At 46.6% G+C, this 22,366-nt stretch overlaps 1 protein-coding gene across 1 annotated transcript in view; it reads right to left on the reverse strand.

The window, feature by feature from the left end:
• Nucleotides 1–120: 120 nt before the first annotated feature.
• Pygl (glycogen phosphorylase L) overlaps nucleotides 121–22,366 on the reverse strand; it is a 34,799-nt gene continuing 12,553 nt past the window's right edge. The window contains exons 5-20 of the mRNA XM_050153534.1: nucleotides 18,313–18,444; nucleotides 14,988–15,099; nucleotides 14,373–14,455; nucleotides 11,059–11,202; nucleotides 10,553–10,645; nucleotides 8,852–8,998; nucleotides 8,431–8,594; nucleotides 7,873–7,987; nucleotides 7,081–7,182; nucleotides 6,815–6,962; nucleotides 6,558–6,616; nucleotides 6,312–6,453; nucleotides 4,920–5,127; nucleotides 3,878–4,012; nucleotides 3,426–3,492; nucleotides 121–454 (exon numbers count right to left, since the gene is read on the reverse strand). Of these exons, the coding sequence (XP_050009491.1) occupies nucleotides 287–454; nucleotides 3,426–3,492; nucleotides 3,878–4,012; nucleotides 4,920–5,127; nucleotides 6,312–6,453; nucleotides 6,558–6,616; nucleotides 6,815–6,962; nucleotides 7,081–7,182; nucleotides 7,873–7,987; nucleotides 8,431–8,594; nucleotides 8,852–8,998; nucleotides 10,553–10,645; nucleotides 11,059–11,202; nucleotides 14,373–14,455; nucleotides 14,988–15,099; nucleotides 18,313–18,444 (2,019 nt within the window). The 3' untranslated portion in view covers nucleotides 121–286. The remainder of the gene's footprint in view (nucleotides 455–3,425; nucleotides 3,493–3,877; nucleotides 4,013–4,919; nucleotides 5,128–6,311; nucleotides 6,454–6,557; nucleotides 6,617–6,814; nucleotides 6,963–7,080; nucleotides 7,183–7,872; nucleotides 7,988–8,430; nucleotides 8,595–8,851; nucleotides 8,999–10,552; nucleotides 10,646–11,058; nucleotides 11,203–14,372; nucleotides 14,456–14,987; nucleotides 15,100–18,312; nucleotides 18,445–22,366) is intronic.

Consider the following 22,366-nt stretch of genomic DNA (forward strand, 5'->3'; position numbering starts at 1 on the left):
ACAACATCCTGGAGCTTGAACTCCGATGGTACTGAAACTATTTTACCTTGGTTCCTTTAGATGGCAGTGCACATTTCTGAGCAGTTTCCCAGCAATCCTAGCAGGCTGCTGACTGACAACTGGAAGTCAACATTTTATTGTTCAGCTCCAATACGGCCATACATTTCCTTTCCCACTGCTAGAGGCACTTAACTAATTATTTAATAACAAAACAGAATCAATGAAGCTATAAAAATATTCAAGTTCAACAAGAAGTTACTCCTTTCCGAGAGGTATTCTACTACCGCTACTCCCCATGGATGCCCCTGCTAGACTCGTTGGAGAGGGAAATCTTCAGATCCGAAGGCTCCATGTTCCAGATGTCCTTGGCGTATTCCTTAATTGTCCGGTCGCTGGAGAACTTCCCTGAGGCAGCTATGTTTTTGAGCACCATTGTGTTCCAGGCTTTCTGGTTCTGTGAATAACATAAGCACATATAGTCCAAGGTCTGTGTGCCTGGCACACTTTGGCGAACATCAGCCCAAACACACTTCACAGAGGAACACACAGGAACCAACTAGAATGACTTGTAACTAACTGCATTTATTCTGCAGACAGCTGGCTAGAGCCGACTACACTTTCTTCATGCTCAGAGTGTATGACCCTTAGGGATAAAAAAGTGTTTTTCATTTTAAAGGAAACCATGGGCATGGCATGGTGGTGGATGCTTGTAATCCCAGCCCTTAAGAGGCTCAGGCAAGCAAGAAGATCTCAAGCTCAAACCCAGCCTGGGCTGCATAGAGAGAGACTCCATCTCTCAAGAGAGTGAGGGAGAGAGGAAGAGAGGGCGAGAAAGCAAGCAAGAGAGAGCAACAGTATGAAAGAGAGAGAGAGAGAGAGAGAGAGAGAGAGAGAGAGAGAGAGAGAGGAGAGGAGTAGGGAGGGGGAAGGGAAAAGGGGACAGAAAGGGGAGAGGGACAGGAATAATGGACAGAGATGAGGGAGGAGGGAGAGGGATGGAGGGAGAGAGAGGGAGAGAGGAAGAGAGAGGAAGAGAGAGAGAATGAAAATCTATGGATGGGAATTCTCTAGTTTGTAATCCTACTAGGGTTCCAGTGTTTTAGCATGTAAGACATATTTTCCATGCGCTATTATAAATGGGAAAACCTAGGAGGAGAGCTGGCTTGCTGGTTAAGAGCACAACACCTGTTACTCCTTTAGAGGACCTGAGTTCAGTTCCCAGCACCCCTGTTGAGTAACTGCCTGTTACTCCAGCTCTGAGGGATCCAATTACCCCTCCTGGCCTCCATGGGCACCTGCACACACTTGGCATCCTCTTACATAGACACACATAAATAAAATAAAACTAATCTTAAAAAAATAAACGTAACAACTTCTCTTCCACCTAAAGGGGGAAGAAGGGACTAATGTCACTATCTATGAGAGGACATTCAAAGAGGTTTAACCTAAGCCTCAAGAAGTTTGAAAACCAGTGAACATTAGCTTGGCTTGCCCATTTAGCTTCCCTTGTTCCTTTGGAAGGCCTATGTTCCATTAGGTTGGTTCTAAATCCCCACAACTCCACTGGGGCTCAAAACAGGATGAACTAAGGTTTTATTCTCAACCAAAAATATTTCAAAATTTTACTTTTTTTGGTAAAAGCATATAAAATATATTTAACTTATTTTTTAAAGATCTCTGTGAGTTTATTGGAAGTTATTCAAATTAAAAAAATAAAAAAATTAAACTATCATCAGACCCTAAGCTATGCCAAAATGAAGCAAATGAAGCCAAAGTGACAGTTCACTCAGGCGTAGAGACTTCTACACAAAAATAAAAACAAGTCGGGAAGTGGTGGCTCACACCTTTACTCCCAGCACCTGAGAGGCAGAGGCAGGCGGATCTCTGTGAGTTCAAAGCCAGCCTGGTCTACAGAGTGAGTTCCAGGAGAGCCAGCACTATGCAAAGACACTCTGTCTCGAAAAACCAAAATACAAAAATAAGAACAACCACTGAAATGGATATCGGGCGTCTTAGCCATGCGGGTCACGTTTACTAACGCTCAGCAACGCAGTTACCGTCAAGAGCAGAGAGCTGCAATCTGCACTAGCAATCAGGCAGGAATGAGCGAAACGTGGTGCTCCCAGTGGACAGTCTCTGGATCTGGGCTTGACTCTAACAGAAGACCCTCTGTGTCTAACCATCCTTGACCTCAGTCCCTCGTTCTCACCCATGATTTCCTTCCCTCTTCCGACTGACTTCTGTTTCTCCAGGCAGCTGTTCTCTTTCCCGAGTTCCGGGAGCTGCATGGGCTTTTCCCCTCCATGTTCAGGAAGTGGTCAGTGAGTTACTTTGCACCAGCACCGCTGCACTGTTCACAGCCACTGACTTGAACTTGGGTCTATGCTCTGTTAGGAGATTCATCCGGCTCAACCTAAAGGATGAGAACTGGCTGCAAGGCAGCACAGGCTTTCCGCGGTCTCATCCCAGAGGGCTGTCTAGGCGGACTGTATGTGCTACTTGGTCTATCGCCTGCCCTGAGAAAGGGTGGGAAAGGATGTTTGTGAAGCCTGCCTGGAGCCTCAGCTCAGAGACTGCTCCTCAGGTACCCTTCCGTGCTCTTTCAAGACATGCCTGGAGGGTTATTTGACTGCATAACTGCACGTGGAGGCTTATTCATGGCTCTAGGTTCTGCTTATAATCACCTAGAACCCTCTCTTCTTTCTGTACTTCACATTCTAGCAGTCTGGCCCCGCCACAAGACTGGTCTGGGAGTCTTTATTTTTCAGTTTTCAGAGAATACCGGGTCTGTTCTTATCCAACTAAATTGTGGCTTGGTCTTGTAATAATCTTGGCAAGTGTTTCAAATACGAATGGCATATTCTATCCATTGCTGTGGCCACAGGGTGAGTTGTCACCTGTATTTTGAACCAGCAGCCTTGGTGACATCATGTATAGTTCTGGATAAGAAACCTGGGGTCATAGGCTGCTTGAGGGAAGAAGGGCCGAGCTCGGCAAGGAGAGGCCTCTCACACCTCTCTGAGGCCTGTATCCTGAGCTTCCGGTATAGGCCTGCAACACGGTAGGTGCTCGATGAATACAAATCCCTGGTGATTTTCTTTTTAAATGAGTATAAAAAGCTACAGCTGTTATTGAAGTCTCAAATTCCAACATCTGGAATATCCCTCCCAGTGCATCTTGCAAGCTGGAAAAAGTACAGATTTTGACCTCGACATCTGCAGAGTTCTCTCACCCACGCAATCTCCTCTTTTCTCTTGGTACTGTGGGAGAAAGCTGTCAAACTCAGAGCCCTGTGTGTGCTAGGTAGGTGCGCCACTGAGCGTCCCTAGCTTTGACTGGTCAGTGGGGCTCTGTTATTTAGAGTTCAAAAAAAGGAATCAATTAATGAACCGCAGCAACCCATTTAAAACCCACCACACACTCACCATATACAGCTGGCTGACTTTTTCTTGACACTTGACATAGGCTTCGTAGTCCGCAAAGACTTTAAATCTGTGTTTGTTTTTTGTATGTGTGAGGTTGGAAGAAGAACAGAATAAATTCATGAGCAGAGAGTCCACGTTAAACCCTTACTCGCTGACTGTTCAAGCATGCCTATCTCACCAACAAGAATAGTCACCGTTTCGTGGTTCCCCTATGTAAAAATGTCATCACGTGTATGTGTGTGAGAGCTGAACGGATCAGTGGAAAGAGAAAAAGAAATAAGGTTTGAGTTTTCTTCTCAACACTTAACTATTTGTGGCGGATGCCCCACCCCCAAGCTTATGGTAGCTAATCGGATCACAGGTCTGTGCTAAATTCTGCGCATGGGTTGTTGCTACTTTGAGAAGTTTTTGTCCCCTTTTCATGGGTCTAGTGGGACCATGTAGGAACCCACCTGTCATGATAGAACAGCATGTTGACGATGTCTTTGAAGAGCTCAGGCTGAGCGGGAGAGAAGAAGCCATTGTCAATTTGGTCAATGGCCAGCTTCAGTTCCGGAAGGGCCTCGTAATATTCTTTGGCCTTATACCTGTAGCAAAGGGTGGGAGGATGAGGAAAGAAGAGGGTGTATCAGTGCGTGTGATGAGCGACACACCAAATGCCTCATTCACTGTCAGATACACAGAAACACCAGCATTTACACACACGGCTGTAGATTTCGACACGGGTATAATACTAGGTCCCAATTTATCCCCTCCCAACTGGTTTGTTCCTTATAATCAAAAGCATTAAGAACAGGAGATAATGGAAATCCTAGTCTAATCTGATAGAATAAAGTTTATTGTAAGTAGACTATGGCTCTCAATAGCATGGTGTGGGTGGAACTAGTTGCTTTCTTTGGACCCGTAAAGCTTTGGATTCATGAAACTTGATGCTACCGAGGGAGACTTACTTCTAAGGGTCAGAAGGTGCATTTACCATCCTCTGAATTTCCTGGAGCTCCTTTGGGTTCTTGCTTGAACTCGGGTTAATAAACTCAACTACATATTAAACGAGAACAAGCACTCTGAGGCACATCTCTTGCTATGCTCTGCCATGTTTTGGTCCATCATCAGGAGCCCTTAAAGGAGCACCAGGTACTGATTTGACTTATTGCCAAAAACATTCAAGTAGATATTGCTTCCTCTTTTGATCAAAGTAAAAAAAAAAAAAAAAAATCACAGGCACAGGAAGCTGGGAGGCTGACTGAACCACTGTGGCTGGTAACCATGGCAACTTGTCCGTACATCTACCCTGAGCATCCTTTAGTTACACTAGGTGACTAAGGCTAGCTGTGGCAAGGAGGGCCTGCTTCCTCATGGGAGATGTACTGTCTCTACATCTCATGAGATCAGGCCTTAGTGGGATGCCTACATGAGCGAGCAGAAAGCCCTTATCTATAGTATATATCCCTTCCTGTGGGTGACCTTCTCAACAAAGGGGAGCAACTCTCTCACCCTTTCTTGTCCAAAGCGGCCACATCATCTACCCTCATGCCAAAGATGAACAGGTTCTCCTCCCCGGCTTCCTCTGCCATTTCCACGTTGGCACCGTCCATAGTCCCGATGGTCAGGGCCCCATTGAGCATGAACTTCATGTTGCCCGTCCCAGAGGCTTCCGTGCCTGCAGTGGAAATCTGCTCCGACAGATCTGTGGCTGGAATGACTGTAAGCAGGCCAGGTCAATATGGTGATTCTGCATATGAACATCCTGGTACCCCGTCAGCAGTATAGAAGGATAGAGCTCACTTTCTCCTGTACCCAGGCAGCTACTGTGCCCTTATGTACCTGTGTGCTTACCACTCTCTCTTGGTCTACAAACTTTAGGAGTGTCTACCGGCTCTGAGCTATAAGCTGGACATTATCTTTCTCCCTTTACATCTCTCCATTTTTATTTCTTCTGCTTTATACAACATACTGCAACCTCTATTTCTTGGCCCATACAATTTCAAGATCTTTCCTTAACTGTTCTTTTTGCAAGGGACTGAATTGTTCCACATCTTCCCTTGTTCCTTCCACTGACACTGCAGTGGAGGTGTTTTGTGCCTGGGACTAGACATTCAAGCTCTTTCCCCTTCAGCCTTATGTGCACCCAAATCAGATTCGCCTGAACCTCCAAGCCCCTTCATCACAGCGGTCAAGCCCGAGGCTGCCTTATTTGAGAGTTTATTTGTGGATTAGATTTGTACTCATTTGTATTTTCAGGAGCCTGGCTCCTTTCTCTTTCTGCAGAGGCATTTAAAGCAGTGACCCCACAGGCCACCCAACATACCACAAAGAGAAAGTTGACTTTTACTTTTCTCAATCTGGGAAGTAGGTGAACACGCAGTTGGCATTGGCTAGTGGGTGGTTTGTCAGCCGGTGATGAATCGTGAATAAAGAAAGGTCCCAGTGGTAAAGAAAGGGACACTGGCTTCCTGCCTGTTGGTCCCTGTGTGGGAACTCTGTGCTTGACTCTGCAGCGCACATCTAAGCCTCGTGATTCGGCAGTGTCATGTCTGTCCTCATTTGCCGTCACAGGAACAAATGACAGCCCTTCCTGCCATGCAGTGATGAGAATCATCCGAGAGCCGGGGAGCTGCTGCTCTCTTGCAAAACCTGGGCTGGTAGCTGAAGACCTTTCTTCCCCTTGGCAGAGAACCATGGCCACGTTTCAGCATCCCCACCATGGCAGGCTCCAGTTGTAGGAACCAGGCACTTGCAAACGTGACTGTGTGACCGCAACCTCATGGGTCACTCTGGTCACCTTAGAATGTTGCTAGCTTCCTAGAGTCAGCTGCCCCGTCTCTACCCTGAGCAAGCCCAGATTTTGTCCCTTGCCTCCTCCGTGCTTGGCAAGGAAGACATTACCTTTCTCGGCAAGCGATACTCTGTAATTCTCCAAGAAGATGACTTTCAACTTGCTGCCGACCACGGGGTCATTGTTCACCACTTCTGCCACGGAGGTGATCAGCTTTATGATCATTTTGGCCATGTGATATCCCGGGGCAGCCTTGGGGAAGAACAGCAGTGTGTGGAGACATGGTCTGATCAATGAAGAAAGCAAGCAGCGAGAGACTCGAGCCCTTAGGCCCCGCTGAAATTCAGCCAACTTACTTTGCCACCGATTATGACTGTCCTTGGCACAAATACCTTCTTAGGGTCTTTCTTGATGCCTTCAAATGATAGAGATATTTACGGATGAATGGTGTCTGCTGTGCAGGCACAGGGACCAACCTCGAGACTGATGCTTCCACCCCCAAGAGGGGGATTATGGGGGACAGGGAGGGGGCAGGGGGCTTCAGGGAAACTCACAATTGTACATGGTGATCACGTGCAGGATGGGGGGGACAGGGGGCTCCAGGGAAACTCACGGTTGTACATGGTGATCACGTGCAGACAGTTGAGGAGCTGCCGCTTGTACTCGTGGATCCGTTTCACATGGACGTCAAACATGGAGGATGGGTTGATCTTCACCTTGTACTCGCTTTCCAGGAACTGCGAGAACTTCATCTTATTCTCCTGTGGAGAGTGGACAGGCCAGAGCTCTCTCAGACAGAAACCATGGCTGTCTGCTGGAGCCCACACCCTCAGCTCCAAGGTAAGGGCAGAGAGATCCTCGCCTGGCCGGTGGTCTCACCTGCTTCACTTTGGCTATCTCCCGGAGGAACATGTCGTCACTCATGAAGCTGTGCAGCTTCCTTAGCTGGCTCAGGTCTTTCACGTAGTCCTCTCCGATTTTCTATCAATTTAAAGGAAAAGGCGATACAGATAATATCTTGATGTGAGCCGGTAATCACGCCCACCACAGAGGTTTTTTGCCAGTGTAGGTAAGTGGCTCTCATGCCAGCGGTCCACATGATGGCTTGTTTCCCTCATGAAAGAAGGTAGACTGTCTATGTGGGGAGAACTTTAAATGTAAGAAATTCACATACAAAGATGACTGAGAGCCCAGGTTCTGTTACGTTTCTGACCTTGGTTATCCCTGTTCCATCTGTGAGTCACGTAGACACTGTTGGTCATCATATCTATGTGATCTGTGCAGCCCTTGTTCAAATTAGAGGAATTTCAAGATGGGGGCTGAAGGGATGACTCAGTGGTAAAGAGCAGCCCCTACTGCTCTTGCAAGGGACCTGAGTTTGGTTGCTAGCATCCATGGGGGGGGGAGGGGCTCACAACTGGCTGTAATGTCAGCTTTAGGAGACATGACACCCTATTCTGGCCTGCAAGGGCACCTGCATCACAGACGTATACTCTTCACATAAACAGAACTAAAAATAAAATCAAATGAATGAATAAAGATGGTCCTACACAAAAGCATGAGCCACATATTCAGAAGCCAGCCCCCGCACAGGTAGGATGGGTGACATCCCTGTGCCCTCACTTGCCGACCCCACCTCCACCAGCCTCCCCCTCAGCCGCCTCCTTCTACCTCTGCAATCAGGTCAGCCAGCCCCGGGTTGCAGAGTAAGAGCCAGCGCCTCGGGGTGATCCCGTTGGTCTTATTCTGGAACTTGTCTGGTTCTAGCTCACTGAAGTCCTTGAATCTGCAGACGGAAGAGACAAACCGCTGGCTTGGGCTGAAATGGGCAGCAGAATCCCGCTGGCTGGGTAGAGTTCAGAGGTGCGCTCATGAAGCCAAGCGGAGGGGAGGGGAGGACTTGGCAGCAGCTCCAGCTGTCATTTTAAACATTTGAAATAGAAGAGATTCATTTGCAATTCAAATCAATTGCCCCAAATCTAGCCACCTCCATCTGACTTCCTGGCTGTGACAGATAGACCAAGTTTTTCAGCAGAATAGTTCACGGTTGCTCTTACTTCTAGAATTAGGGTGGTACAGAGAAAGTATTTTTGTCTTTCTTTTTAAGGAAACAACTCTATCTACAAGACAATACTTGAAAACATTTCCCAGGCCCCTTCTCATCTGGAAGCTCCATCGCATCCATGGATCTGGGTTAGACCTGCAGCTCCAGGATGGTCCGTCACTCACACTTGGGTCTTGACGATGTCCGAATGGATCTTTGCGACGCCATTCACCGCATGGCAGCCCACGATGCAGAGATGGGCCATGTTGATCCTTTTGCCCCCTTCCTCTTCGATTAGAGACATCCTCCGCATGCGGTCGATGTCTTTAGGAAACAAGGCCACGATTCTCTAGCCAAAGAAAGACACAGAGCTTGCTGGCCACTTGGGTTTTCAAGTGGTCCAGCCTCTCACGCCCCCAAGCAAAATCTCTGCCCTCCATTTTACACCTGCAAACGCAGTTTAATAGAGCCCCACTCAGACTCGAGGGCTTCCATCAATGACTGAAGGCACCAAGTCTGCGTTTAGAAAAGGAGATCTTTGTGGTGACCCCGGACATGCTACAGCCGTGGTCTCCTGAGAGGTAAGCGTCTCTTGAAATGACTTACATCTAAATGCTTCTGATTGATCTCATAAATGATCTGCAGGTGCCGAGGCAGCAGCTTCTCCACCAGTTCCACCGGCCAGCGCTCCAGGGCCTCCGGGAGCACTGTGTGGTTGGTATAGGCGAAGGTTTTCTTGGTGATCTCCCAGGCCTGCAGGAGGAGAGGTTTGGTTCCTGTGCCTTCAGAGCACACTCCCACAGCACGTCTCAGTGTCCACTGTGTGCCACAGGTGCTTCTGTGCAGTCAGGAACACTCAATTTCTTGGAGACTTCAAATGGTCCAGGTAACAGAATTATACTTTATTTTTTTTCAGGGAAAGAAACCGCTTTTTATAAGACTATAATAAGAAGAAATTAGCATTCTGATCAACTCTCTCCATGATCACTACATGGCTTTTATTTATTTAATATTAAATAGTCAAAGTTGGGGATTAAAACTTTAAGTAAACACACAGCAGGTTTAAAATTCTGCATTTTAAAAGTATATTAAAAAATGTTCCCAAGCTGGGGACGTGGCTCAGTTATTAACATGCTGGCTACTCAAGCATGAGAACCCGAGTTTGAACCCTAGCATTCACAGGAAACAACAAAAGTATGGGACATGGCTCAGTCACTAAGGCGCTAGCTACTCAAGCATGAGAACCTGAGTTTGAACCCCAGCAATCACAGGAAACAAACAAAAGCTCGGGAAGGCAGAGACAGGAGGATCCTGGGCTCACTGAACAACCTCCTAGCCTATTTGATGAGTCTCTGCCTAAGGTGAGACTTTGTCTCAAAAAACAAGGTGAAGGATGCTGTAGACTATTATTTTAAAATATGTTACATTTGTTTATGCTGTGGAACATTTGTTTAACAATGTAAAGATGTGCTGCTTTTGTTTACGCTGCATGTGTTTAACTCTGTGAAGCTGAGATTCTTCCTGTCTAAAACACCTGATGGTCTAGTAAAGAGCTGAACGGTCAATAATGAGGCAGGAGAGAGGATAGGCAGGACTGGCAGGCAGAGAGGATAAATAGAAGGAAAAACCTGAAAAAGGGGAGAGCGAGAAAGATCACGAAGCGAAAAAAGGGGCCAGCAACCCAGCCACACCGCCAACCATGGAGAAAAAAGTAAAGAAAGGTATACAGAAGCAGAGAAAGGTAAAAGCCTAGAGGCAAAAGGGAGTCGGAACAATTTAAGTTAGAAAAGCTGGCTAGAAACAAGCCAAACTAAGGTCTGGCATTTGTAAGAAAGAATATGCCTCCATGAGTGATTTATTTAGGAGCTGGGTGGCGGGACTCCCAAAAGAGCTAAGAGTGAAAAGAGTAAAGAGAACAAAACAGCACCCAAGCTGTTCCTTAGCCTCTACAGGCAATCACACGCACCCTACCCCATACACATACAAATGCTGACTCCCAACGCTGTAAGGGGGCTCTTTTAATTAGCTGTCTTCACTGTCTAGAAACAAAATATGTTCAACACAACATAATCCGTAATGCAGCTACTGGCCTGCCTCCTGCCTCCTGCTTTGCTGGTAGCTGGTTAGTTTGTAGTTTTATTCCCTGTGGAACTCTGAGGAGGAGACACGCTGGTAAGGGGCAAACCATACCCTTCAACTGTGGGACTCCAGCAACAGAAGCTTACTTTGAACAGAAGAAACAAAGGAGCTTTTCAGGTGCCCCTCAAGCCATACATTCTGAAAGGTTTAAGGATAAAGATGTCAGACCTTGGACCAGGGCAGTTTTTCAATATCCACAAAAATTCTCATCAGCTCAGGGATGGCTAGCGCAGGGTGTGTGTCGTTCAGCTGGATGGCTACCTGAGTAGAGACAAGACATCAGTATGAAGGTGAAAAATGGCCCAGGGTCTGGCTTCCTGTCCTCATCAACATCTGGAGGCAGTGCTAAGGGTCCCGACCCTTTTGGAGGTCACATATCTGATATCCTGCATACCAGATATTTACATTATAATTCATAATAGTGGCAAGATCACAGTTATGGAGTAGCACCAAAATAATATTAAGGGTGGGGGTCACCGCAACACGAGGAACTGTGTTAAAGGGGCACAGGAAGGCTGAGAACCACCGACTGACTGAACAAAACTCCCACTTTCTGGGAGACATCTGAATGGAACACGGACTCTGCCTGCCCAACTTTCTGACCACTGGGAGAGGGTGACCGATGGAAGTCCTCCGTGGAGGGCCTCGCCTATGGCCGCCGTCTGATCATTCACCTGATCCGGGAAGGCGTCGAACACAGTTCCCACACCGTCCTTGGAGCCAAACTTGGAGGCCTTGAAACGTCGGATGACATCCTGCAGGGTCGCGGCCACCACAAAGTACTCCTGCTTCAGCCTCAGCTCCTTCCCTTCAAAAAACTTCAAGGCAGGGAAACCGAGTCAGAGTGGGTCGCAGTGGAGCCGTGACCAAAATGTGACCAGTCTCCACTGCCTAGGGGACATTAAGGCACCGAGAGGAGCCAGGGCAAATGATGAAGTATTCACCTTCATGTCCCTGAAAACCTTTCAAATGACAGCAAGGGCTCTTGGGAAGGTGTTCAGATAGAAGATAAAGAGGTTGGGGAGACAACAGGAACATTTTGTTGTTGTTGTTAAATAAACTTGATATAGTTTTCTTTAAGGGTCTTTTTTGTTTGTTTGTTTTTAATTTGATGCCTGTCCCCAGGAGGTCTAGAAGAATGTATACTATAAGAAACAGTGAGCCAACCCAGAACTAAAAGATAGGAACCTAGAAACAATGACCTTCGTGGGAGGTCCTCTGAATGATGGGGAGTGACAGAAACTGACATTTGGCAAATAGCAAGTGGAGAGCCCAGCGAGGACTATGGTGGGAGAATGGGGGGGGGGGAACACATGTCTGTGATGGGGGAGTGGATGTGAGAATACGAGGCTTATGCTTGTCTTCAGTAGTGTGTGTGTGTGTGTGTGTGTGTGCGTCAAACAAACACTTGTGGGCACGGACAAATCATAAAGTAGTAATAACTTCATGGAAATGGATGACCGCTTGCCTTTCCAAACATGTCTTTCCAAATGTTTATGTTTGATATAGAAGAAATTGCATTTAGTCAGTAAACTTGTCTGGGATAATAGTAACAATGAGATTTTCTAGATGGTACTTATATTTTTTTTTAAATTTCTTTGTTTTATATGATTTAATTTTTTTCTAATGGTACAATTTACAAGGAAGGAATTACTGCAAAAATAATAAAAAAAAAAGCCACCATGGCTCTGCCTACTTATGATAAAATCAGGCATCTATTAATCCAGAGAACTGTTCAAGTCCTAACAATGAAACTATTAATTAAACATAATCTCTGTCTTTAGTAGTGGGAAGATGGAAGTGAGAACAATTTCTTTAAAAATTTTAATGTGCCCTATTTTGGAAATCTGAATAGTCTAGTAATTCTTGATCTGAGTCCTAAAGATGAGTCAGGATTTGTGAGATAAACACAGAGTCTGAGTAGTTCTCGGGGGTGCTCGATGGGGGTGGGGGGAGCATGGTGGTCAGTTCAGTGCCCCAGGACCCTCGCTGCTGGGCAAGGTTCCGGGAGATGAGTCAGAGCACCGCGACCTATTTGGGAGGATGTCAGGCATCCTCAGACTCTGTGTCCACCCTGCGTGTGATCAGGAGCCTCTCATGGCCTAAGCAGGGCACACAGGTCACTAGGGGCAGCGTGAGAAAAGCAGCAAGATTCTTGGAAGAAAGGCTGAAGTCAGGACATGGACTATGGTCCTATTTAGGAAGAAAAATGAATTTGTTCTTTATAACCATAGCACAAAAAATGATGTTTTGATCCCACTCTGAAAAAACAAAGCAATACCAAGAGAGTATCCTGAGGGCTACTTTAACCCAAAAGTCCTTTTTTCTTTTCTTTCTTTCTTTCTTTTTTTTTTTTTTAAATCTCAAACTAACAACACACCATGCTGATTACTATAGATGAGCACTTCCAGGTCACGTCAGGTTTGGTTCTCACAGAAGGTAGCCCCTTCCAGTTACAGAATGCTGCAGGCCTGAGGTTGGCTGGCAGAGACTGCAGACTTGGGAAATTCTTATTCGGCCCATCGAAGGCCACAATGTTTTTCACTCGGGCTTAGTGACTTTTCTGAAATCAGCAACAGCTCTGTGTCTTTTTCCCAAAGGAAAAGACATGTCATTAGGTTCCTGAAAATGTTGCAGCAAATCCACCTACTCCTTCCATCCCTCTCAGAGTCCATGGTTCTTCACCAAGTCAACATCCAGCCTAAACTGCATCCTGGTCCCCAGAGTCCCTGGTCTCTACCACCGCTGGGAAACAGAGTGCTAATCTGGTTGCATCTGAAATTACTTTCAGGAAGAATCATTACATCTACAAGACATGATTTTAACCATAAAGAAGTTGGAGTTTACTTAGAGAGCTCCAGGCCACCCAGGGCAAGATAAGAGATCCCGTAACACACACACACACACACACACACACACACACACACACACACACCATACACAAACTGGACCTGGGGAGAAGATGCAATGGGTAAATCACTTGAGAGAATCTGAGGACCTGAGTGTTTGTAAAACTCAGAATGTTTGCAAAACTGGGAGTGGGAGGGAGTGGTCTGTAGTCCCGCTGGCTTTATAGGTAGATGGAGAATTCCCCAGAAGCTCAAGGGATAGCCAGGTATACAGAGCAGTGGACAACAACAAAAGAGGAAAAAACCACCCATCTCAAAAAAGAAGGCAAGACTAACATCCAAGGTTATTCTCTGACCTACACATATGTGTCATACTTCACACATGCTTGTCCATACACAGATAGACAGATTCAGCCTTTAGAGTAGCATTAGGATAATCTGACGTGAGAAAAGCTTAAGGATCCAAGCTAGTGATGGAAAAGGTAGGCATTGCCACCATGACCTCCCTAAGCCTGGGGACAGAAATCCAGGAAGAGCCAGGTGAGTGTGAAAGGAGCCCAGGAAGGGAGCATCCCCAATTCTAACTTTACCAATGAAGCCTCCATCTGGAAACAAAACCAGGCTTTCTTAGAATTTTACTTATCTTTTATATCCAGGTTCTGTTTTGAAATGGGGCTCAGTGGTTAAGAGCACTGCCTGCTCTTCTGAAGGTCCTGAGTTCAAGTCCCAGCAACCACATAGTAGCTCACAACTATCTGTAATGAGGTCTGGTGCCCTCTTGAGGAAAAGACGTGGTCAGTCATCTTCATCAACTTAGACCATGGAACCCAATATGGACAAGTTCAACAGAAGCACCATATACAGGCTGCCCATGCATGCTTCAGCTTTGCCAGGGCGTACATTTCAATTCAGTTTTTTTTTTCTGTTTTGAAATACATCTATGGACCTTCTCTGTTGATGGAGCCACTAATCAAAGCAAAGCACCAAGTTTCATCTTGGAAACGGCACAACTTTGTCCTCCTTACTTGACTGGGAGGGGAAAGTGACAGAAGGGACGGAGCTTATTCTGCACACGGTTTCCCAGGTTACTAGAGAGGCTCTGGGAAGCGACCTATCTAAGCTGGCCCTGTGTCACTCACATTGTCATTGGGATAGAGCACTCTGGAGATATTCTCGGCCAGGTTCCGGTCCAGTACAGCCTGAATGTAGTCTCCAACATTAACTGAAAGAAATGAAGAAAAACCACCAATAGACAAGGCAGCCAGTGTTGGAGCAAGTATCTTGATCTCATCTCATGTGCGGCCATGGACAATTCCTAAGATTTCTAAAAATCTAAAAGGGTTTCAATAAACCCCAACAGTGGCCTTCCTAGGAGAGTTCAAGGCCAGACTGTGAAGTTTAGCTTTAAAAAATTGCTTCCTATATTTGCAGCAAAAAAAAAAAAAAAAAAAAAAAAAAACCAGTTTAGCAAGGCATGGTGCTGCATGCCTTTAATCCCAGCACTTGGGAAGCAGAGACAGGTGGATCTCTGTGTGTTCAAGCCCAGCCTGGTCTACAGAGCAAGTTCCTACCAGCCAAGGCTACCTAGTAACACCCTGTCTCCAAAAACAGATAAATAAACAAACAAGTGAATAAATGATAAAAAGCCTTTTCGGTCACTGAAGATCAAAGAGCAGGAACTCAAGGCTTTTTTCTCAACTTCAGACATCAATACGCAGTGTACACAAAGAAAGCAGAGACCCGGCCATACGTACAGTCTTGGAGGTTGAAGTCATTTGGCGCTCGAGCTGACCAGAGGCGCATGGTGTTCACAGTGTTGTTCATGTACCCGGGTACGGGGGTGTCATAGGGCAGAGCCAGGACCACCTGCAGGATTAAACATCAAAATGGGGTGATGGAAGCTGAGCAGTGTCTGCAGGCTGCTGTGGAACCCTATTCCTGACTGGTCACATACCCACATTGTGTAAGTTAGATTCGAGAAGTGTGTCTCAGGACTATACATTGTGTAAGTTAGATTTGAGAAGTGTGTCTCAGGACTATGCACTGTGTGAGCCAGACTCAAGAAGTGTGTCTCAGGACTAAAGGGAGCATTGAAGTCACGGGGCTACTGACCCCTCGTAGAATTTCTATGCTCAATTCCTATGTGCTCCTTGCCCTGAAGGAGGAGCACTGTGTTGTGGGGGAATCTTTCTGCACACTGTGAAGATGAGACATACAAAATGAAAGAGGGATAAAAGTCACAGGGCAGAACGTTAGATTAACAGAAACAGGTTAAGTTTTATGAATTAGTTGGGAACAAACCTAAGCTAAAGGCCAAGTTTTCACAATTTCATAAAGTCTCTGTGTCATTATTTGGGAGTTGGTGGTCCCGATGAGAAAGTACTGCCACAGCACTGGAACGAACCGCCGTGGTTTTAGTGGTAGAAAAGGATTTAGGATAATTAACCGTGGTGTGTAAGCAAATGCATGCACACGAACGTGACCTACTGAAGGGCAGCAGCAGTCGGGGCAGGCTCTGTGTAGGTCACGACATGATCTGATGTCGAACATGCTAAAATCCAACAGGACGGGAAAGCAATGGCGCTACCCCACACGAGGCATTTAAAATGTCGTGCTAGCCAGATTTTCTGACGTTGTGAAAAGCTGTTTTAGTGACTTCTGTCATGATCTGCCGAGTCAGGTGATAATTAGCCGAGCTCGGTTCAAGAACGCCAGCTTTGGAAACTCTAGCCCCATCTTTGTGACAGCTATTCAGACAGATGGACGGGGAAGGGAACTGTTTCAGAGGACATTTAAAATTCATATGAAAAATGACCTGTTTATTAATAATACGTCTCATCAGGGCCAAGGTTCAAGGAAGGAGATTGGCAGGAAGATTGCATGGAAGGATATGGTTCATCATTTGGTCCAGCCCATTCACTGGGACCTTGATGGAATAAATCACCCTTACTTGAAGATGTTTCACCTAGAAGTGAAGGTCACCAATCAGGAGGTGTCATTTGTAGACTGGAAATGACTCTGGGTTTAAACAGGAATTGCCCTCTGCTCCGCCCAGCGTTACAGAGGCAGGCTAAGGATCATCCAGCTTGGATCTCCTTTCAGGGGCTTCAGAGCTACGTGCCCTCATAGCTCACCCCAAGGCTGTGTGTCACTTCTGGGATGGGCCAACATGTCTGGAGACTACAGAGTTTCCCACAGGTATGCTTGACTTACTGGCTCAGAGCAGTGCTGAGGCTGACACTCTCCTGCAAACCCTTCCTGCCCTTTGTCCTTCACACGTGGCGCCCCGTACCATGAAGACCCCCCACTTCTTCCTGCTGCTCCCTCTCCTCATCTTTCCTCGTTTGGCTCCCACACATCACCAGCACAGCTAATTCTCTCTGGTATCCACTTCCCCCGTGGGCCTGAGTTACACAACAGCGAGCAAACAGCTCCGCTTGTTGGAAGCCATTCCCTGCGTGCTCAGAGCGTGTCTGGCCTCATGCGCTCTGACCTCACCAGTCACAAATGTGGGGCTGATCCAGGCGATGACTCTCTCACCCATAGCGTCCTGCAGGGCTTCAGCCAACTCTGTATATCATCTCTGGCCCACAACCTTGCTTCTCTAGACATAGACACAAGTACCTTGTGACTGAATGTCTGGATTCGCCATGACACTATCCAAAGGTGCGTTGTGAAAACAAACCTGCCCAGCCGCAGGCCCTCCAGCACAAACAGAACGCTTCTGGGATTGATTGCATACGCTGCAGAATTTTGGATAGATCGGAAGCTAATGAAGTTGCAGGCACCAAACTCTATGCCACACTAGTTTAATACAAACAAGTGTGCCGTTTCTTAGAGTGGATTACCCGGTCTGTTTATAGTTCACACGGCAGCATTTGTGACCAAGTGCAGCTTAGACTGTGGCCAGACATGGAAAACAAAATAAAGCAGGACCTTACCTTTAAGTCTAAGTACTGGTCTATACCCTACATCATTTCACTGGTTCGGTCCTCACCCGTCACTTGGTGTGCCACGTAAGTTCACATTCAGATGGGAACATTTTAAGTCTTATTTTTCTGAACTTTGAATATCTCTCTAGGGATTAGTAAAATAAACCAGTAGTTTAAGAAAGAAATCAGCTATAAGTCAGGCATGCTGAAACATGCTAAGACATCTGACATAGAAGGGCATTATTTAGTTGGTTCTGAAGAATGATTAAGATAAGCGCCTTGAGACCTCTTTTATTCAGCAAATATATCAAGAGAAGCTGTGCTGATTGGACAAGGCAGCCCAATAGGGAGTAAGGTCATTTACCAGAAAATATGACAGAGAATCACAGATGCCAAAGAACTAGCTATAATCTGCCGACTGGGCCATACGCACATTGGATGGTGGGACAAAGACTCATTCCAGAGGAAGTGCCCTTGAAGAAACAGCAGCAGCACTTTTTCAGAAGTGATCACGGATCACAGGTCCAGCACTGTACACAGATTGTGCTGTGGGCTGAGGCCGCGAACATCTTTGAAGACTACCGTACTAAAATGTACCGTGATGGGCTGAGCAAAAGCTTTGAAACTGACTTTACTTTGGTATCAACAATGTTTATAAAACCAAAGAACTAAACATCCAGGGAGCTATCAGCTAGGTACTACCAAGTTGATTAATATCTGATCAAGCTGATTGCGAAACGGCACGGTCAATCAGTTAACCTTGGGCAAGGCACTTCCCTCTTGTCCTCAGGGCCCTTATCTCCCACAGGAACGGCAGCACAAGAGGACCTGCATGTTTATTTACACAACTTCACTCCGCTATTTGATACACAAGACGCCACTCTCTTTCTTTTTTTTTTGTGGGGGCAGTGGTTGAAACAGGGTTTCTCAACATAGCCCTGGCTACTGTGGAACTCTGCGTAGTTCAGGCTGGCCTCAAACTCACAGAGATCCACCTGCCTCTGCCTCCCGAGGGCTAGGATTAAAGGCGTGCGCCGTCGTGTCTGCTCAAGACTTCATTCTTGACACGGTGTAGCGCTACACCCTACACCCTGCTCAGTGCAACGTCCCCTGTGCTGTGACGTTTGTCGTGAGAACACCGGATTACCTGGGTGTCCACCCACTTGGTCCCAGTCTGGGTGTGCTCCACTCTTCCGTAGAAATGCACGGGCAACATGAATTCGGGGCGCGCCTTCTCCCAAGGGTTCCCGTGTCGGAGCCAGTCATCTGCCTCTTCCACCTAGAAAGGAGACACGGTCCCAGCCCACCGGTTATAGTACAACACGCGGTATCTTTGACAGCAGCTCAAGAGTGCCACTTTGGGAAGGAAATCCTATGGGTCTTCCTACCTCATTTCACCTTTGCTCCTGTCTCACATCCTAAGACAATGACAGCGCTCACCGACAATGGCGTGTTTCATGCGTACTATTGTATTTAAGTCTCACAGCAACGCTAAGATTTCCATCTTTTCAGAGATGAGGAAATATGACAGTTCAAGGCCACATAGAAGGAAGATGATAGCGCCTGACAGGCTTGTTTTGTGATTCAGAGCCCACGACTTCACATCTGGGGATGTCCTCTAGAAAGGCTAACGGTTGAGTTTCTGGACCACATGGTCCAACGTGAAGCTTTCAGTCAAGATTCTGGTGCCTGGAATGCACATAATGAGCTAGGGAATGCTCCTAGAGACCACCCTCTTACTAACTAACGCTCATTTCATCACAGGCAGAGAGAATTTCGTAGTCTTCACTGCTCACTTTAATCCTTACAGAACTTTGACTTGGTAACAAACGATGCATTATGACTTGAAGATGCCCTATACTAAAAAGTAAGGAATTAATTTTGACAATTTCAACTTCCACAGTATTTAAGTTACTCTATAACAAACTGTTCCAAAAAAAGAAAAAGAAAACCAGATTTCCTATTTAGGGCGTTCAGGACATCAAACTAATTTTGGTTTGTGTAGCAATCAAGAAGAGTAAACCAATAACACCGCTGTACCGAGGGGTGTAGTTTAATTAATTAATTAACTAAGTGCACTTAATAAACTATGCACTTGTGGAGTTTTTCAGCTGATAAGAAGCTTGCAGGTAAAGTGCTTGCTGGGCAAGTTTGAGAGCCTTAGTTTGGATCCCCAGCACCCACTTAAAAGACAGACACGTGGGGTGGGGTGAGCACCTGTAACCCTGGCACTGAGAGGAGGGTATGAAGACAATGCATGCAGGATGGGCTATTTAGCCAAACTAGCCAAATCACTGAGCTCCAGGCTCACGGAGACCCTGTTTCAAAAAATAAGGTCAGACTGGTCGGTGGTGGCACACGCCTTTAATCCCAGTACTTGGTACTCTGTGAGTCCAAAGCCAGCCTGGTCTACAAAGTAAATTCCAGGATAGCAAGAACTACATAGAAAGCCTGTCTCGAAAAACAAAAACAAACAAACGAAACAACAACAAAAAAAAAATAAGGTCGAGAGGGATGCAGGAAGACACATCAACCTCTGGCCTCCACATGCACAGAATAAATAGGCAGATGGGTGGGTAGATGGAGAGCCTGGTCAGTGTGAACGAGGTGTTCCCCTTTCTGCACTGGTCTGTTGTTGAACACCACAGAAGGGACGGACGGCAAGAGGAAGATGTGGCAACGAGGACTTTCCTATAGGAAGTCATGAACTTGGGAGAACGGAAGCCACGTTTCTGCTGCGAAAAGTGTCTCCATCACAGGCTCTTTTGTCCTCAAGGAGCAGAAATGCCCAAGGGACAGGATGGCGCCTCATACCCATTCCTTCCCCACTCCCATTCTGAGTGACCTTTGCTCTTGTGAGTAGTCAGCTGACCACTCACATGTTGGCTTCATCTGCCCTGCCCCAAAATGGCTGTTTTTGTTTCCTGTGGCTAACACTTTTTGTAAGGAGCCATGTTTGTTTGCTGATTTCAGTCCGAGTCCCTTGCTGAATCAGAAAGGAATCAGTGAACAGCACTTCCAGCTGTCTCAGGATGGTTTCTAAGGCGAGCTGAAAGGTAGGGATTTCACAGTCACAGGCTCATCACCGCAGACGGGAGGAGGAGCCACAGGTGCGGTGGGAAGGGCAAAACTCGTCTTGACTTCCATTTCGTGCTGCGAATTAGATTCTCCTGAAGCCGCAGGGATCTCTGGGAGCACTAATCACTGAGGTATGTGAACGTGCGGAGCGGGTGGGAGATGAGCTTTGTTTGATCCTTACACTCAAGTAGGTTGGAGGACTGTACCAGGGGCTCCGGCAGGAGGCTGGGGGTGCTGATTCACGGCAACTGTGGCTCCTGAGAGTGAAGCTAGCTGGCTTCCAGCCTGGGCATCTCCCTGGAGGGATGACCCAGTGGAGTCAAGTGGAGCCAGCCGCGAAGCAGAGGTCAGCTCTGGCACCGCACTGGTGACAGGGTTCCAAGAAACACTTTCTGCCTCAAATGTGGGGCACAGAGGATGAACTCGTGAACAAATGCCAAGAGAGACTTTGCTTATTGAGAACACACATAATTGAAAGACATTTCTGGGGAGCCCCGGTAATTCAGTAACAATGACTAGAGGCTCGCATGGCAGCGGAAACCAGGAGACTGGCTGTCAAGGCTCGGCACCGGTTCTAAGAGGGGACTAAGTCAGTCCTTCCTGCGAGCACCTTTGCCATCAGCTGTCCTTCTAGGAGACGCTGTTTAATGGTATTCTCCTCTTCCTCCCGACAGCCAAGTGCCTTCATGAGGGACTATCATGATCAGATTCCAGGGTTCCCGTGAGAATTTGTGGCAAGTCCAGAATTTTAACCACATAATTACGTTCCTCAGTTCAGTCAACACACTTTTCTGCAAATGTTCTTTGAACAGACCCGAAAGTTAAAAGTCAATCAGTCTTTAAAAATGTTCCCAGCTGGTGACCTCTCATCAGTATCGGCTGTATCTGCTGTAGGGGGAGGGGAGCTGGGGTGCAGGATAGCAGGGAGCAGGGTACAGGAACGAGACCATAGCATAATCTGAAGGACTGCAGACTTCCTGGCATTTTTTTTCACGGAAATGGTTTTGTTTTATGACGTGACATATTTTACATTTGCCCTTTACGAGCCCATCTTGAGAAATAATGTAGCCGGAGAGTAGAACTGTATGTCCTCTGATTCCATTTGTAAGACACAATTAAAGAAGTGATGATGTCTGATGGGGTTAACTTTGGAATTAGCAGAAGCTATTGGTCTCTTTTTCTCTCCCTCCCTCTTCTACTCCCCTCTCTATCTCTGCTCCCCAACCCCCCCTCTCTGGACAGGGTCTCACGTAGTGCAGGCTAGCATTTTAACTTGGTAAGTAGTGGAGGATGATCTTGGGTCCTCTGGCTTCCACCTTCCTAGTGTTGGTATTATAAGTGGGCACTGACACAATCCGGTTTACTCGATGCTGGAGGCAGCAGTGTGTATGTGTGTGTGTGTCAAACCCAGGGCTCCACGTATATAGGTGAACCCTCTACCACTGATACTACATCTATAGCCCCAGACTCTCTTCTTAAAATTTAGAATGCTATAAACATATATCTCCTTGGTCTATAGGATTAAGAATGAAATTGAAGGGGGAAATGCATTTGAGGAATTTCAGATTTGTTTCCTGAGTTTCTTTAGAATCTTTCATACAAAAGTAGCTTAAAAACTAAGAAATGGCTGGGTGGTGGTGGCACACACCTTTAATCCCAGCACTTGGGGGTGCAGAGGCCCGTAGATCTCTGAGTCTGAGGCCATCCTGGTCTACAGAGCGAGTTTCAGACCAGCCAAGGCTACACAGAGAAACCCTGTCTCGAAAAACCAAAACCAAACCAACCCAAAGCAAAACAAAAACCTAAGAAAAGAAAGTCTTCAATGGTCTGGACCACAATGAGAACCACACAGTCTACTTCCCAGGCAGAGCATGGATGCGGGAGTCATCCGGTGAGGTGGGTGTGGAAATGCTGGCCACATGGATAAATCCCTGCTAAGCTCAGTGCGCAGTGAAGACTCTAGCTACTGGGAAAAGAAATGCATGCTTTCATTTCTACAGCATTTTATATGTATAAAGCACACATTTCCTATGGCATATGAGACACGTAGAATATCAAATGGAAGATAACAAACACTCGCTGAAATCCCAACAAGATAAATCATGTTGAAATTTGGTTTATGT

This window comes from Alexandromys fortis, unplaced genomic scaffold (assembly GCF_014885135.2).
Source record: "Alexandromys fortis isolate MF-2015 unplaced genomic scaffold, M_Fortis_MF-2015_v1.1 scaffold_82, whole genome shotgun sequence".
NCBI lineage: Eukaryota > Metazoa > Chordata > Mammalia > Rodentia > Cricetidae > Alexandromys > Alexandromys fortis.